The following is an 18,139-nucleotide window of genomic DNA, read 5'->3' on the forward strand; positions in this document are numbered from 1 at the left end:
CTTCATCCCATTTCCATAACCTCAAACCAAGAGCAATCTCTCCCACTTCCATAGCTTGTGCAAACTCACCACCTCCATAGCTTCATCTTCTAACTTTGACCTAACCTAGCTTAAGAAGGAGGTTATTGTCTCTCTCACAATTATGCATATTATCATCTTTTTACACCAAATTTCCATTATAGAGTCATAACAATTTACAAAAATACATCATGATTATCAACATTCCATATTTTCTGCCTCGTTGTTCACATCGCTCACACGACATCAAAACCCACTCTACAACACAAAAAGTAAAATCTCCAAAATTTAATTCCACAAACACCAATACTCAACGGTTTCACAACTTTTGAAAAATCATTCAAATCAAATGAAGGGAAAAACTTTAAAATGATTAACTCCCTTTGCCTAAATGAAGGAACCTACTAATGTTCTCATTGAGTACCACTAAATTGTTTCAAGTTTGACCTATATACACAATAAAACCTAAGGAAAATCATATTGAAATTCCATGACAACTAAGGAATGACAATTCATCCAAAGTACTGAAAAGTGCATACAACCCAAAAAATTGCATGCAGTAGAAATTGGAAGGGTTCCTAGAAAAGTGCAGAATTACACTTACCTAAATATATACTGGTAGAAACAAATAGTAGAGTTTAATGTAGAGACTACTTTATTGCTTCAATCTTCTAAAAGATAATGGAGAGTGTTAGCTTATAGGAGAAGTAGGGAAGAGAACAAAAGACTCCTGGATAACGATGCTTGCCTAGTGTTTTGAAGATTTTAGATAATCCTTTCCTTCTCCACAACTTTTTACTTCTTTATTTATATATATATATATATATATATATATATATATATATATATATATATATATATATATATATATATATATATATATATACTAATACTAGGTTCTTGATCATTTATTTATATGACAAAGTTATAAACAATAATATTTACTTCCAAATTTTCTCTTTAAAGCCTTTCATAAATAAATTAGGAATTTTGAATGTTTATCAAAATCTATAATCTTAAGAATTCCATACATTTCGACTGTTTTCTTAAAGAAGAAATTTACAATACATCATGCATCATTTATTTATGACATGGAATAAAATAGTCATTCCTGAAATTGATCAATTAGTACACGTATTAATTATTGTCCCATTTTTCACTTTAGAAATCTAAAAAGAAAATTAATTGAAATATTCATTCAAAATAAATTAGGAATATGAAAAAAGGTATAAAGTAGATGAAGTTAAATCTTATATTAGATTTCTTTTACATGTAATACACGTAAGACAATAGAAAATGACATTTTAAAAATGATATTGGTTTAAAAATAATGAGACTAAATTATTTTAATATTAAAAGGTTTTACTATAATTAGTGTGACATCCCATTTAAATAGAATAATTCCACTAAATAGAAACGTCGCATAATTATAATAGTGAAAGAGCAATCAGATGAACATCATAAACCAAGAACGCATTGTTACAGTCATCCATAAAGGTACTTGAATGTACTAAGGCATGCCAAACATAATGCCATGAGCCAGACATGAATATAAAAGTTAACTGCTTTGCAAAAGAAATTGCTCATGAAGCAGGGAATTACAAAAGCATTAGAGCCTTAAAACTGCTCAGAAGAGCCACATACAACACGCCATCTAAACTGCACCGCTACCACCATCAGGCCCATCTCCAAAATTTCCTCCATCTGCTCCCACCATACGGTGATCATCGCAAAAGAGAAAGCAAGACAAGAACATACACAAAAATGAAAGGGTAAGCTAGTGCAAATTAAGTTTAACATATTATCGTAGACCAATACTTAAAACAGTCCAAACATGCAACACAGTAAGCACAAAGAATCATGTTATAGCAAACAAACAGGACACTAAGACTCAATTATCCAGATAAATATATTAAAATCGGATTCACTGGACGCTTGCACTTGTGGTGGCCTCTACTGCTCTGCAGAGCCATTGCCAATGGGTTTCATCCTACCACACACAAGGTTAGCCTTCAAGCGTCTAAGGCCATTATCCTGCCAGAGACTAGGGCTTGCCGCTACTCTCACCACTTGGATCAATTTGCTCTACATGAGACTCACTGACCCTTTAGAGTTTCGGGATACGGTCCTTCCTTGAATCATTATCTTAATATATACAATACACACCACCATGAGATCTTCCCATGAGACTCATGGAATTACGCCTATCTCACAACCAAAATCATGTTTTTCATACCATTTCCATCGCTTTTATTTCATTCATCCAACTCTCATGTTAAAACACCACCAACCCACAATTCCATGATCAATCTCATACCAAGCATGCCAATTTCGTTCATAGGATTCTAACAACCAAGCATATTCACGTATATCATGTTTAGGAAGAATAATCTAGACAAAACATGCAACAAATCATCCAACCATTCAAGAAAACAGTGTTAGAACGCACCACTGCACTAGCCTCGCTTAAGCTAGGAGCCCTCGCTCAAGCGAGGGAAGTTGCTTCGCTTAAGTTGTAGGCTCTCGCTTAGGCGAGACTGCAACAGTGGCCCTTGGGAGATTTCACGAGCTCTCGCTTAGACGAGGCCTTCTCGTTTGAGCGAGACGAGGTGTCACTCAAAACACGAATGGGCCGCCTAGGCGAGCGCTCGAGGCAAAACCTTAGGCGAGCTTATGCTATTCTCGCCTAGGCGAGGCGAGCTCGCTTGGGCGAGAATATCAGTTCTCCCCCACTGTTTTTTGCACACAACCACATCCAAAGAATTCCAGCCAGTTATTTGCACACGATTTAAAACACCATTCAAGCACCCACAACATAGAACAGAACATAAACATGAAAGAATAACTTTAAACTTAAAAATCTAGCTTCCCTTACCTTGCTTAGATGCTAACAAAACGCAACAGACCCGCGACTAAGGAGTACCACAGCTCCAAGGGCTAGAGCAGTGTTGAAACATAGAACCAAGACAAACCAGGGTATGAGACTAAACCCTAACCAGACCAACACACTTAAACGACGTAAAGAGGAGGAAAAAAGATCCAAAACTCTAAGGTTCAACTTACTTGAAGGTGAAATGGTTCTTGCTAGCTTGGAGACGGAAGAATATTGTGCCCTAGCAGAGCACCTTGCTGGAGATATGAGAAGGAGAGGAAGTAGTTGTTTCTGAAAATGAGACAAGTGAAATCTGAGTAAGCTGGAAGGGTATTGGGGAGTCCCTAGTGGGCTGGCCTTGGGCCAACGAAAAGGCCAGACCCAACTCTTATAAGCTGAAAATGGGGCTTACAATTAGAATTGTTATGAATGAGTTTCATTATTTTAAAATATACAATCTCTCTAGAAACGACTTTTCTATAGTTTTTTGACTTCTATCTAAGGGTTCTTCCCTTTTGTTTGTTTGATTTAAGATTTGAGACAGTAGGAGTGATCCTTACGATGAGCTCTTCAATTTGGACCAATTAATTTCTTCGTTCGTGTAAGTTGAGTTTCAAATTTTTTTCCTTAGTTTTCTCCTAGTATCTGACACATATGAGGCTTTTCTACTTGCACATGTTCTTTTAATATTTTATATGAGTCTCTATTGATCAGTGATAGTAACGGTAGATCCTAATCGTTCTTGTGTTGTTCTTAGGTATAGATAAAGCATCCTGTGGAGCTAAAGGTGTTGAGTGGTCTTAGGGCTGTTTGTGTAGTTTAGTCAGATAAGAGAAGCTAATTTTCTATTGAATTGATCATCTTGATAGTTAATTGTGATGTGGTTAATGAGTTGTATGTTGAACTGTTGATGTGGTTTGTTGAACTAACGAGTTGTGTGGTGAACTGTTGATTTTGATTTGTGTTTGGTCTTGATTTGGGGAAAAGTCTAACATGTGTTTTGAGTGATTGAATATCATTTTTAACTCTCTAAAACCATTTGGAATCAAAAACACTAAAGGAATGGTGTCCAATCAATCAATTGCATAGGATCAATTTTTCCATAAATTGTTATTTCTAATACAACATTGGGCCCCGTTATAATGTTGTCGGGCGCTAGGCCCTTGACTTGGTATTGTCGGCCACTAGGCCCTTGACTTGGTATTTTTGGGCGATAATTTTGGACTGTGGCGCAACTTTGCCAGCGTCTGACACCACCCTATTTTTCTGATTTGTGTTGCTTTGGTAAAATGAAGATTCCCGTTTTGTTAACCATCATATCAAGCTGAAATTTTGACAACCTATCCTAGACATATGTTTCTTCACTTTGGTAAGATATTTTATTTGAGGTCTGTAATTAGATAATTTAATTTCTCATGTTTGTGTTATACTTTGGGTTTCTCTGTTATGAAGGGTATTCCTATTTGATGAGTTAGTAGATTCTTATGTAGTGTTGTGGTCTTAGGTTGATCTTGATATTAAAGTATGTGTTTTAAGAATGATAAATGTGTATGATATGTAGAGTAAGGCATGCTAATGTGATGAAATGATTTAATTTATTATTTGTGGAATCTTATTATGGTATTCGTAAACTTAATTGGGGAAAGTTATATTATGATAATTAGAAGTGTATGAAGTGGAAATATTGGTGAAAAGAGTTGTGAATTATGTTCTAAGGAAGTGTGATGGTTTTAAGAGAGTGAAAGTGGAACTTAATCGAATAGAATGAGGAAAGTTGATTTGAGTTGTTTGTTGTATACGGATTGTGCTTCTAAGGAAGAAGTGCAAATCCTTTCTAGTATATTGTTATGCATTGGTTAGGGACTTTCTAGTATATTGTTATGCATTGGTTAGGGATATGTGTTGGTTAGAAGCTATCATATACTCTACTAGGTTTACAAACTCATATAGAGTGTCGAGGCCTAGGTGGTGAGATTTGAAAGAGGTTCTTATGGCGGGATTAGGAGTGGGATCCTTAATCTGGCGATGCCATAAGTAACTTACCCAGTCTAAAGGAAATTGATTCATGTTGGTTAGGCCAAGTGGAGCCAGGGCCTTTGCCGCAATCAACTTTTATGACATGTGGACAACTTCTTATATTTGAGTCGATGCATAAATCCAGATAATTGAGTTTAAAGAGTTTGTAATTGTATGATTGGTAATTTTTTTATGAATGTTTGAGATATACTATTTTATGATGTAATAAGTTTAATTTTTGTATGATTATTTCTTTTATAAATTGGCTTACCCTCTTTTATTGTTGTTTGTTTGTGTTGTGTTCTTCTTTTGCAATAATCACCTTCTTGGTGTGAACTGTGAGTAGATAAAGATATAGGTGTAGAAGCACCTCTTGATGTTAAGGAGTCTGATGTTTGGACGATGAGACGACTTTAAATCATGTTAGGTATAATATTGTAACAAGGTCATAGTATAGTAGCTTGAGAATGTATATAAGTGATTTTACTACAGTCTTATCTTGTAAGGCTATATTAATGTAAGATATATATTGGTTTATCTGTTTTCTGAATATTCATAATAAAATTTTATTTTAGTAGTATTAAGATATTAAAATGAGATGTTACAATACACTTTTTACAAAATATCTCATGTACCACAAAAAAAAGTTTTAAATATTTGTCATTTTCTTTTTTATTTTACAAATAAACTTGTTATGATAAATACTATTGATGAATATTATTAAATTTGAATATGATTGCATATTTTATTTAAATTTTATAAATGTTTTAAATATTAGAAATGTATACATTTATGTTTTATGTTTTATATAAATTTGACTATTTGCGGTGTTACGCATGTTTAATATTATTTTGTATGTTTTTTAATTATTAAACTAGATTTATCAATACGGCTGCCATTAAATTTTGAATCAGACCGGTTTTAAACGTATAAATGTTTTAATATTTAGTTTATATTTTTCTTTTTTTTTTCACTTCCATGCACCATATATGAACCACGAATGAAGTAGAGATTAGTCGACAGAAGAGGCAGCAGCTAGAGTACGGTGTTACCATGTGACACGTGGCATACTTAGGATCATATATTACACGTTTGATTATTTAACTGTTCTAAAATAAAATAAAGTTGAAAATTTATCTTCTTATCAATTAAAAATTTACTTATTAATGTTGTATAAAAATAACTACATATTTAATTATTTATATATAAAATTATCCCTCACTTTATAATTCTAAAATTAATTTCTTACTCTACAGAAAAACTAGTACTCCTTTGTTTCGTTTTTACTTGTACTGTTTAATAAAATTATCCTACTTTAATCAGCAATTTTGATTTTATCTCTCACAACACAAGTAATTATATTAAATTATCGAGTTGAATGGAGAGTTTTATTATTTACAATAATTTTATGTATAAAAACTCGTGGAGTTCAGTTACAATTACGAACAAATTTAACTCAAATATTTAACTGTTATCATTAATTTAATGTAAAGAATATATTAACTCAAAATCTTTGAAAGTTTGAAAAAATTGTAAATAACTATGATGATAATAATAGAAAGAAAAAAAAAAAAAACTATTGAACCAAAAAAATAGTAACTAAATATAATTAATAACGGACAAACGTAGTGGCTTGGTGGGTGAGCGAAGCAACAACGGTTCAACAATGGCCACGTTACAGTGCAACTGCAATTCTCTTGCGCTCAACAAACCCTGTTACCCCAGAAGAAGAAGAAGACTCTTATTACAACCGTTTTCTTCATCTACGCGCTTGGTTCCAAGAACTTCAATCTGCACAGGTTACAATGCCTCAACTTCAAGGTAAGTTTTTTCTTCCTAATCAGTTTTTGCTCTGTCTTTGTAGTTTTTGATTGGAGGAATATTCAATCAATGATGAGGTTTGTTTGCAGGTGGGGTAGTGTTGTTTCTGCTGTTGTCTCAGAAGAGAACGCAGTTGGCTCCTCATTCTCTGCCGCTGATGTCTTCAAACTCACATATTTAGAGGTGAAATTTTTAACCTATGTTCGCACAGCTAGAAAGAAAAGTAGTTGCAAAAAGTTTATATTATGGAAAAATTATGATTTTTAATTTAAGTTGTTCTGCACTCAACCTGGTCGAATGGTTGAGCACATACAACACACCTGCTTATTACAATACCATTATGGGTCCCAGGTTCGAGGCAATACAATTCCTTCACTTATCCCAGAAGAATGTGTTTGATTTCTTTTTTAAAGACTGTTTTTAAGTTTTCAAAATGCTGCCAAGTAAAGTTGTTAAGGCGGTTGGTGGAGGATGGTGCTGGGCACAGAGTAGAGTGTGGAATTGAGAGAGAAATTTGACAAGATGGAAACATGGGAAAATGAAAAGACTTGTATCAGTTTTTTTTTTTTTTTTTTTTTTTAAATACTTGTTTTAGAAATAATTTTCACATCTTAAAAGATGTTGGATGAGAAGTTGATTGTTGAGTAATGAGGAATTTTTTTAAAACCAAAAAGTTGTAAGAGATTCGAACATGCTCTACATTATTGTTTCTAGAATTTCCTGTTTAAATCTTTGAATAGAAGAAATAAATTGAAAATAATGTAGTATTTTGTAGTTATTATGATACTGATTTGCCTTTTCAAATTTAAAATTTTTTTTGGCTTGTTTTACTCTTTCCTTTGACATGGGTTAAGTGTTGGATTTAGGGAAACAGTTGGCTCTGGAATGTGGGTGGGACAAACATATTGGTTGATCCAATTTTGGTTGGTAACTTGGATTTTGGAATTCCTTGGCTATATGATGCTGCTAAGAAAATGTTAAAGCAATTCCAGGTATCTTTTGATGGATTCTAACTAGTTACTAGTTGATTGTGTAACCTCTATGTAATGCCTGTGGGTTCTTTTGTCATGTTCTTTTGTAGTGCAGCTCAGTGATCTTCCGGAAATCAGTTGCTTACTCATTACTCAAAGCCTTGATGATCACTGCCACTTGAAGACCTTAAAGCCCTTCTCTCAGAAATTCCCAAATATTAAAGTTATAGCAACCCCTAATGCTAAAGGCTTGTTGGATCCTCTTTTCAGAAATGTAAGTATATTTTCTTTTTCTTCTTTACTTTTCTTTTCTTCGGATCATGAAAACTCCATTGTGTGTGTATTTGAATTTGAACCTTTGGCTTAGTTACTTCATATTAATATATCTAATGTATATACTTTGATTGCTCATAGATGTTGGTTAAAGGTTTTGAATGATACAGTTATTTTATGTAACTAATGAAATTATTATTCTGTACTGAAGTGGTTTAAATTGTTCCAAATGAGAGCCTACACTGATATGTCCACCATTTATTACACTTTGGAGGACTGGTATAAGAACATTTGATACAGAAGCTCTCCCTTAGTATTCATTATTCAATACCAAGACAAATTGTTGGAACCTTGACCTTGCACATTTGAATGAAAAACATTTTGTTTCAGATCTTCAATTATTTCATAACAAAGCATATATCCCTTGTTTGAATATTTAACCAACTTGAAAATAAATTAGGCCTTTTTGCACCTTTTTTCTCATTTTATATCTCAGACACACTAGAGAGAATCCCAGAAAGAATTTCTATCCTTTTGTGATAGTTTGAGTATCCTAGAAAAGTGCACTCATAAGACTTGTTTTGAAGTTCTTGTTTATTGTATAGTCTAAGAAAGGGAAACAAGAACAGCCAAAGTTCTTGAGAAAATTATAATCTGGTGACTGTTTAAATAGAACAAAATAAGGGACATCAAAGTTAAGAGAGGCTGTAGAAGTCTATTAAGGAGATATACTGCTGTGACAAATGCAAAGTCCTAAAACTGTCTAGGCAGAGGCATGATTAAGAAGAGTTAGACCAAGTTCAACTACATGTCTATATTTTGTTTCCACTACTCCATTTTTGGTGATAAGTATGGGGACAAATAATTATAATTAATGCCATGACTGGTAAGATACGAGTTTAAAGGTCTAAACTTGTCTCCACAATCTGCTTGTAAATTATTTATTTTAGCATTGAACTGAAGATTAGCCATAGCCGTGAATTGCTGAATTAGTTAGATATAAAGTTTTAGTAAGTATCTACAAATGTTATGTGATAAAGGTAACCATTTGTAGAAGGAATACATATATGTGAGGGTCCTGAAAAGTCACGAGACACCAATTCCAAAGGATGAGTATAAACAGTATTAGACAGAGAAGAAGGAAGTCTATAAGACTTTCGAACACAATAAGCAAAAGAAAACTCTTGCACTTTTATTAGAAATGGGTATATTACAGTGTTGCGTAACCATTTTTAAAACATGAGGATTATGATGGCCAAGTCTAGCATGGAAGAGTTTGAGAACTAGATGTACAACAAGAATTAACATTTGTAGAATTATTTGAATCAGTATTGAAACAAGATGTAGGTCCAGCAGAAGAGTGTTGTAGATGAATATTTGGCAAGAAATGCAAACCATCAAGACCAACACAACCTTGCACCAAGACTTCATTGGTAACCTATCATTTAACATTACAATGCTTATGATGCAATTCAGAGAATACATAGTTGTCTTTAACAAGTTTACTTACACTAATAAGCACCTTAATCTGGAATCCATGTTGATGCAATGTAAGATTGAGTGCTTCAATTAACTATCATAGCAATAGGTTGTGATGAATCCTAGAGGAGGTCAGGTCTGATTTGCATTATAGTCCAAGTATTAGCATGAAGAAAATTATTACGGTGAATAAAGCTGGTAGGAGAGTTATTCTGCAAATTTTGGTTATTCTGATAATTGTTACTAGCACTGAAAATTAGAAAAGTCCTCCGCAGCCTTGAGCACCACCTTGTTGCCTACTGCAACCAAAGCGACCACTACATCCAGAATCACTCTGTGAATTGAACTGCGACTAAATTTTCAAAGTGTTCTTACTTTGGTCTATGGAGCACGCACACACATTTGTAGATGAAAGTAATCGTGTATTTTCTCCAATACCTTGTAGGAATGAATGCTGCCTAAGATACAAGAAAGAGTTGATGAAGAAATCATCAACAGAAGCCAGGTTAGAAGCAATTGATCTTGTTGTTCCAGACAAAATCTGCGGGATTTTCTGTTCTGGTTGCATGATCTTCTTCTGTGAGAAATCATTATGGAATCAAAAGATTCACAATGAAACGATGTTGAAGGTGTGATTTGGTAACTGGTTCTACTTGTTGCTTTCATAACATGAAATTGGAATCATCAAGCTTTTCCAGTATAGGGTAAGGAAAGGTTTCGGGAGTGGAAGAGGTGGGAAATGGATTGGACTTGGGCATATTTGGGTCTTACTGAGCTCTAAATACCATATTAGAAATCCTTTATAAAAGACTATTCAGAAGAACAAGAAAAGAGAGAGAAATTGAATCATTTTTTTTTTTGTTAATGAAAGATAGGTACAATTAAGAATGTATATAGTGGATAGATGTTACAAACTGGTAATGACAGCTGGCATATTGTAACTCTTAGCTGTCACCAGTAACTATACAACTGACAAGAATAACAAACTACCAAGTGGATGCAGTTGAGATCTGATGCAGTTGAGATCTGCATCTCTTCAGCACTACTCTCATTCTAAAATGATTCAGCACTACCAAGCGGAAACTTCAACTGATAGGCCTCTGTTCCTAACATCTTCTCATCTTGGTGAGGCTCATAAAATTCAGCAGCCAATTTGGGATATTTGTGCCACACTGTTTTCTGTGGAGTCTTATACCTCAAGAGAGACTTAATCATCCACCTCATAGGATTGAAAGCTCCTCTTCCTGTCTGTGCATACTTCTTAACCTGTCTTGTGTGTCAATGAATTTATTAACTGTGCTCAGAGGTGGTTTTTTCCTCTTTCCATCCACTGCTTCTATAGTTGTTACTTCTTTCCTGCTTACCTACCTTAATTCTGCTCTTAACTATATCTTGTCAACAAATACCATGCACTAATGTGGTTATAATTGAATAATTGGTTTACCACTTAAGTTTTCACATTGTTTCAGTTATTTTCAGGTTACGTATTTAGAACCTGGGCAGAGCTTTGATATTGAAACAAATTATGGTTCGATGATCAATATTAAGGCTACAGCAGGACCAGTTCTTGGACCTCCTTGGCAACGTCCTGAGAATGGGTAAATACTATCAAACCTTTTCCATCATATTTTTCTTTTATCTGTGTTGTAGGTTTTGTATCCACCTTATTTATTGACGCACTAACCTTTTGTATTTTCGTTGAAATGCAATTTAATAGACTTTAATGGCTTTGTGCTGTTTGTCTCATAGGTATCTTGTTACATCCCCACAAGGCCAATTGTCTCTCTACTACGAACCCCACTGTGTATATAATCAAAGTTACATTGAGAAGGAAAAGGCAGATATTGTGATAACGCCGGTCATAAAACAGCTTTTGCCCAATTTTACCTTGGTTTCAGGACAAGAAGATGCAGTGAAACTTGCAAAGCTGCTTCAAGCCAAGTAAACTTTTGAATTTACAGGCAGCATCACAATAAAAAAAGCTCTTAATTTTATTTTGTCATTATAACAAACCCAAAACAATTCATTCACAAAATATACTGAAATGGGAAAAATTGTTAACTGTGAGAAAATGTGCTGGCAGAAGGCAATAATTGTGGAATTATTCTCTTTGATTCCAAAGCAAAAGAATACATTGTATTTAAAGGAAAAACGTAATCCTAATTAAAGGAAATAAATCTCCTGAAATAAAAGAAATAAATCTCTTGAAATAAAGACTCTAGATTAGGAGCAAATCTAGTAAATAAACTCCTAACCCCAAGCCCCTTGATTTTAGGGATTTCATACAACCAAATCAGTATTTATTATACTATAAATGTACAAATTTGCATCCATATTTTGACACCCCCTCAAGCTAAGGAATAGATATCCTCAATTCCCTGCTTGCTTGAGTTTGTGGAAGCTTAAGCTATTGAATCTCTTTATTATCACATCAGCCACCTGCAGCTCGAAAGAAATGGTGACATGCATACTAGACCTTCTAATTTTCCCTTATTGAAGTGTCCCTATTTCAATATGTTTTATCTCGTCTTGCTGAATGGGACTATGTGCAATATCTATTGTTACCTTATTGTCATAGTAGAGCTTCATGGCCCTCCAAATTAATCTTGCCACCACATTTTGTTTTTTTGTTTCTCCATGTCACTAAGTTCCCACCTAAGAAAGTACAATATTCAGTTGTTGATCTCTTATCAACAAGAGACCTGTTTAATCAAATCGGTGTAGGCTTCAATATTCCGTCTTCCATTCCTTTTGAACAATATTCCCTTTCCATGGTTTCCCTCCAAGGTACTACAAAATTTTAAAGCAACTTGAAAACGAGATTCCTTCAGTTCATGCATGAATTGGCTTATGACACTCATTGAAGGGGCAAAGTCTGGTTAGGTGTGGGTATATTAGTTTTTCGACCAGTCTATGGTAAATCCTTTTTGTCTAGTGTTGGTTCCTCTTCAACTTAACATAATTTGTGATTAGGATTCATTGGAGTTCATATTGGTTTGAATATAATTTTCCCAGTTTCTGCTAGCAAATCAGTTGTATTGTTTTGCTAATGTATGAAAATTCCTTCGCAAGAGTATGCTATTTCAATCCCTAGGAAGTACTTTAGTCTTCCAAGCTTTATTAGTCCAAGTTCTTGGACTAGTCTTTGTTTCAAGTATTCCTTCTCTGTGTCATAATTTTCAATCACTATAATATAGTCAACATCAACTAGAAAGACTGTTACCCCTCTTTCCCTGAATGCTTAACAAACAAAATGTGGTCTCCTTGGCTTTGTTTGAAGCCCAAATCTATCATAACTATAGTAAACCATGCCTGTGGTGATTGTTTTTGTCCATACAATACCCTTTTTAGTTTGCACACAGTACTGGCAGCAATTTTCTCACTTATCCATAGGACACCTTCTTTTGATTGTACCACTTCAATACCAAGAAAATATTTTAGATGGCCTCGATTTTAGATCTGAAAGTGCTGAATAAATGCTTTTTTAGTTGGGTATTTTTGGTGATATTATGTTTGGTAATAACAATATCTTCAACATAGGGCATAAGATAAACACACTTGTCAGGAGAACTATGACAATAAAACACTGAATGATCTGCCTCACTTTGTTTCAATTTAGAAATCTGCACTATATGAATAAATTTACTAAATCAAGTTTAGGGTGATTGCTTCAAGCCATAGAGTGAACGATGTAGTTTACAAACCAACCTAGATTGCCCCCTAAGCAACAAAGCTAGGAGTTTACTCCATATAAACTCCATCCTCCAGATCACTATGAAAAAAGACATTTTTAATGTCTTGTTGCTAAAGAGACCATTGGCAAATAGCAGCCATAACAAGGATGTAACACTCCAATTTTTTTTTTCTTTCTTAAGTTTTATTATTACACAAATAATCCTATTTTAAATAATTACTCTTTAATAAAGTTTGAATAAAGAACAGAAGCAGTCGTGTGGATGTGTAAATAATTATGTTTAAGTGTGAAAAGGATACAACAATATGCAGTTCTGCCGGGAAGAACTTAAGAGAGGAAAAGAGAAGTTATGAGTAGTTACAGATGGTTACAAACCAGTGTAACCTCCAAGAATTTTAGGGATTCCCTGCAACCAAGTCTATATTTATGATGCAATAAATGTACAATATTTACATCCATATCTCCTTGATAACTTCTAATACTAGAACTGAAAAGATTACATTTACATAGAAGTAGCAACATTCAAACAAAGTATTTGCATGAATAAACTTTTGGGAGCTGGGAAGCAGGAAATTCTATTCTAGTTAAAAGGTACATCCAATTTAGCGACAATAAATCACTAATGCAAATTACGTCAGTTAGTATTTTCTTCTTAACCCCTTCTTGAATATCGTTAGCTAGTTAAGTGGTTAATTATTGCTAAATCGAAAACATATTTAAAAGTCATTTTGGTAACTTTCCCTATAATTTTGTTTCCTTTGGAAGAATACATTTGAAGTTTAGCTCAATTTAGTAATTTTGACATTTTATATTTTCTTGTTAGAACTGTAACAGTATTTCATATTCTTCTTAATATAAATGTTCTTTCCCTTTTCGATAGGTTCATTGTGCCAATGAAAAATGGAGATCTAGATAGCAAAGGGCTTCTTGCCAGCTTAGTTAGTGGTGAAGGAACAGTCGAATCATTCAAGGTTAACTTCTTTTAGAAATAGAAAAAATATTTTACTCTTCTCAAGTATTCAGAATAATAGTGCATACGGTATTTATGCAGAATTAAATGATTGATTATGCTACAAATATAGAAATAAATAGAAAAAACAAAGAAAAAACAAATCTCCAAAAGATCAGGAGACAATAAAATAAATAAATAAATTCACCTAGTTCTAAACATATATGAACTGGTTTAATTCAAATTTTTAGCTCTAGAAAAGTTGCAATGATTTGAGACAGATTCTTCTACCAAATCCGGCACCCTCCTCAATTTAGTGAATAGATATGTTTCATGCAAAACTTGCTCACAAGAAGCTAATGCTTACATCTAAGTATCCCTTTGGCGAGAAAATCAGCCACTTATTGTGCAGTTGGAATGAACGGCATATAAATAACTCTTTCATTGTCCTTCTATTTGAAAAAATTCCAATCAACTTCCGCATGTTTAGTGTGGTCTGAGCTAAATTTTGTGTTATGCTTATTGCTGCCTTATTGTGGCAACATAGCTTAAACAGTAGACAAATAGGGGTTCATCACTCCTCAAGGATTCTTGTCAGCCACAACATTTCACAAACTCCTTTAGCATATCCGTATAACACTACAACTTTCCACTACGTTTTGATTTTAACTACACCATGTAACTAAGTTACCCTAAACTAATGTACAATACCACACGTAGATCTTCTATTAGTAATTGATGATGCCCAATCAGCATTAGTGTAAGCCTTTGTGGTGTGTAAGACTAGGGATATGCTCAAATCATAATAAGTAGGGTACAAGCCTCACCTTACAAGTCAATTTTCTGAGATTAAGTATAAATCCACTTACTAATATGTTATTAAAGCCTATCTTAGTAAGGTTTGTTGGGCCTGTCATGCTACCTGCTATCGAGCCGTTATTGGACCATCCAAAAAATATCTAGTCCCACACATGATAATGTCAACTTATATTATATAAGTGGGGATAAACTTCATCTTACAAGTTGATTTTTGTGAAGTTGAGTTAGCCATAAACTCACAATAAAACCTATGCCAAGTGCACTCTTCACATATCTTAGGATCTAATAGACAACTTCAATGTATTCCTCATAGGATGAATGCATGAATTGACTTACTAGGATGACTGCAAATGCAATTTGTTGTTGAGTATGTGACATGTGTATTGGTTTTCCTACCAACCTTCATTAGCTAGAAGTGTGCATAGGTTCCCTACTTATTGGGAGATGGGTACTTTGTAAATTTTGGGTTTGGATTTTGAAATGAGTTGGGTGAAGTTTGAAGTATGTTGGTCTGCATCCAATCATACTTGTTTCTTTGAGAAGATCAAGAAATATACTTACTTTGAGAAACTTCAATCCCTTTTTTAGCATGTTGTTTCCATTCCCAATAACTATCTTAAGAATCTATTTATCTCAAATTTTGGAACAAGAGCCTCTTTCAACCTATTCATTTTTTCTAAGCCATCTCCTAGGGCAATTATGTCATCCACTCCACATATTGGCACTTCATCCCCATCAAACATCCTTACTCTACAAGAGCTATTGCTGAAATTTGTTAGAGAGGTGGTAAGTTGCATAGTATTCCATATGCTAAGGTTAGAGATAGAGACCCAACCTTTTTTAGCCTTTTTTGGAAGGATTTGTTCAGATCGCAGGGTACAATACTGAAAATGAGTATTGCTTACCATTCATCCACTGATGGGCAAACTGGGGTTCTAGACAAGACGTTGAAAATGTATTTACAATGTCTCAGCTAAGAGCAACCTAAAAATGGGTTAATTTCATTCTTTGGGCAGAATACTACTGATACAACACTAGTTTTCAAGGGGAAGCTAAGTGCAGACCGTTTGAAATTGTGTGTGGTAGAGCTCCACCTTCTTTGGCCAGATTTGTACCAGTGGAAATGGTTGTGGAAACTGTAACACAAGATTTTATGATAAGAGATGAAGCCATCAAGAAGCTAAAATTTCATATGGGTTGAGCTGAAGGACAAATGGTTAAATTTGCCAATCATCACAGGTTATAGTTGCTTGGGTGTACCTAGAAATTTACTCTTATAGGCAAATTTGTATGCTTATACGGTTACACCCAAAGCTGTTGGCAAACGATTACGAACCATATGTTGTCCTCAAACAAGTGGGATCCTTGGCTTATTGATTACAACTTCCTAGGACTTCCCACATACATCCAGTTTTCCATGCATCTCAATTGAAATTAGCTATAGGAGCCCATCAAGTAGAGAAAAAACTACCAAATGAACAGCAGGCACAAGTTTTTGTTTGTTTTGCGAGCCAGCTTTTGGATAAGGAGGAGCCAATACAACAAGTGATGGTGCAATGGCAGGAGGGACCTCTAGAAGCAGCAATATGGGAAGACATTTCCACCGTACAAGACCAAATTCCAGAATTTAACCTTAAGGACAAGGTTGTTGCAGCAGCTGCAGATAATGATAGGCAGAAAAGTAATGAGAAGGGTTGGAAAGTGTATTATAGGTAGAAAGAAATTTAAAAGTAAGAATAGTTAGTAGTTACAGGGGGGTGAGACTTTTTGAGAAAGTCTTCATATTCTTATCTTGCTGGGTGTTGAGATGGGAAGGAATTTTTTGTCCTAGTAATCTGCCCTTTACAACATTGATATATATATATATATATACCATTTCTAGAAAGTCCATAAAATATTTATCACCTTTTGGATCTAACAATAAACCTATATTAGAGCCTGGAAAGAATGCGGGCTGAGTGAACAATGATAGAGAAATTGCTTGAGCAGGAATCTGTTCTGGATTTTGAGAATAGAATGAAAATGTCACTTTTTCCATTCCTTCTAGCATGAACGTGGGATGGGTGCTGTCAAAATTACTTATTTGTGGGGATAACTTTGAAGAGACCTCTTAACTTTCTAGATTTTGTTCAATCGTCTACTAGCTTGATCATCTTTACCTTCTCCTTTCCCGCTAGTTCATTTCCCCATGAAATAAAAAACTTGTTTGTGAGTGATTGTTTTTGGTTGTTTGGTTCTATACAAGTCCTTTGGAGGAAGCCTTAGACAATGGATATTGTCACACTTTGATCATTTATCTTTCTAGCTCTTCTGTTCAATTGTCAACTGGCTTTATCTACTTAAGTTTTTTCATGATGCTCGATCATTGCTAGAAACAGAAGCCAGATTGGGGTAATGTTTATAGTGAACTGGATCTATAAGAAACTTTTGGAATGAATTTCTTTTATTGTCTAGAGAGGGTGAATATGAGAAGGGTTATCTTACTAACAGGAACAATGTCATCTTCTAATAAAACAGAAAGAAGATAGTGTTTCTCATATACAACTAACAATGAAATTTTGTTACTTTGGAAAATAAAGTAATTGATTAAGAATTTGTTTGAATAAAATTTTCTTTTAAGTACGGAAGAAAAATAGAATAAGTTTATGTAAAAGTTATTCAAACAAACACTATTCTATCTTTTGGATCAATTATGAATGCAGGAACTTTTATCAAAAGAATTACCAGATGCAAAGGTTGTAGAACCTACTCCAGGAGTACCAGTGGAAATTTCAGCAAATTAAAGTTTCAGTAATTCTGGTCCCCATTCCCCTTTCTGTATTGGGTCCCAAATGGAACAACAGTTTTTTCAAGAAAAGGATACATTTTTTCATCCCTGTGATTACTTCTTCCCCTATATGTGTGTGGTAGCTTATATGTTATATATGTGACATGTTGATAGAATCTACTTGCTTATTTTATAAGAATATATATTCAAATGGTTTATTGGTATATCTCTGAACTGCACTCCTGCTAATACATTACTCAAGGCATTATTGCATGGGAGAATGATATTTTGACTATTAAATTTTGACAACTTTTTTTTACAACATGAGGTGACATCTTCTAAGTGGTTTTGGAATATTGAGAATGAGAAAATAGAAAATTGAAAAACCACTTAAAAAATGACATCTAAGATTGTAAAAGAAAGTTGTCAAAATTTAGTAATAAAAAAAATGGTATGTATA

General features: G+C 34.0%; 1 protein-coding gene across 2 annotated transcripts; it reads left to right on the forward strand.

Annotated features, from left to right (window-relative positions):
* The first annotated feature begins 6,525 nt into the window (after positions 1 to 6,525).
* On the forward strand, positions 6,526 to 17,903 carry LOC114174035 (Metallo-hydrolase/oxidoreductase superfamily protein). 2 transcript variants are annotated; one of them, XM_028058773.2, is made up of 8 exons: positions 6,526 to 6,727; positions 6,817 to 6,910; positions 7,594 to 7,719; positions 7,814 to 7,972; positions 10,930 to 11,048; positions 11,200 to 11,391; positions 14,025 to 14,115; positions 17,615 to 17,903. In XM_028058773.2, the coding sequence occupies exons 1-8, from the start codon at positions 6,573 to 6,575 to the stop codon at positions 17,693 to 17,695; spliced, it is 1,017 nt and encodes a 338-aa protein (XP_027914574.1). In that variant the 5' UTR covers positions 6,526 to 6,572; the 3' UTR covers positions 17,696 to 17,903. The 2 variants fall into 2 exon arrangements, with proteins under 2 accessions (XP_027914574.1, XP_027914575.1); XM_028058774.2 differs by lacking the exon at positions 14,025 to 14,115.
* Positions 17,904 to 18,139: the final 236 nt, after the last annotated feature.

The sequence above is a fragment of the Vigna unguiculata genome, chromosome 2, assembly GCF_037176805.1.
Source record: "Vigna unguiculata cultivar grain cowpea cultivar isolate G323 ecotype 2 chromosome 2, ASM3717680v1, whole genome shotgun sequence".
In the NCBI taxonomy this organism is placed as follows: Eukaryota; Viridiplantae; Streptophyta; class Magnoliopsida; order Fabales; family Fabaceae; genus Vigna; species Vigna unguiculata.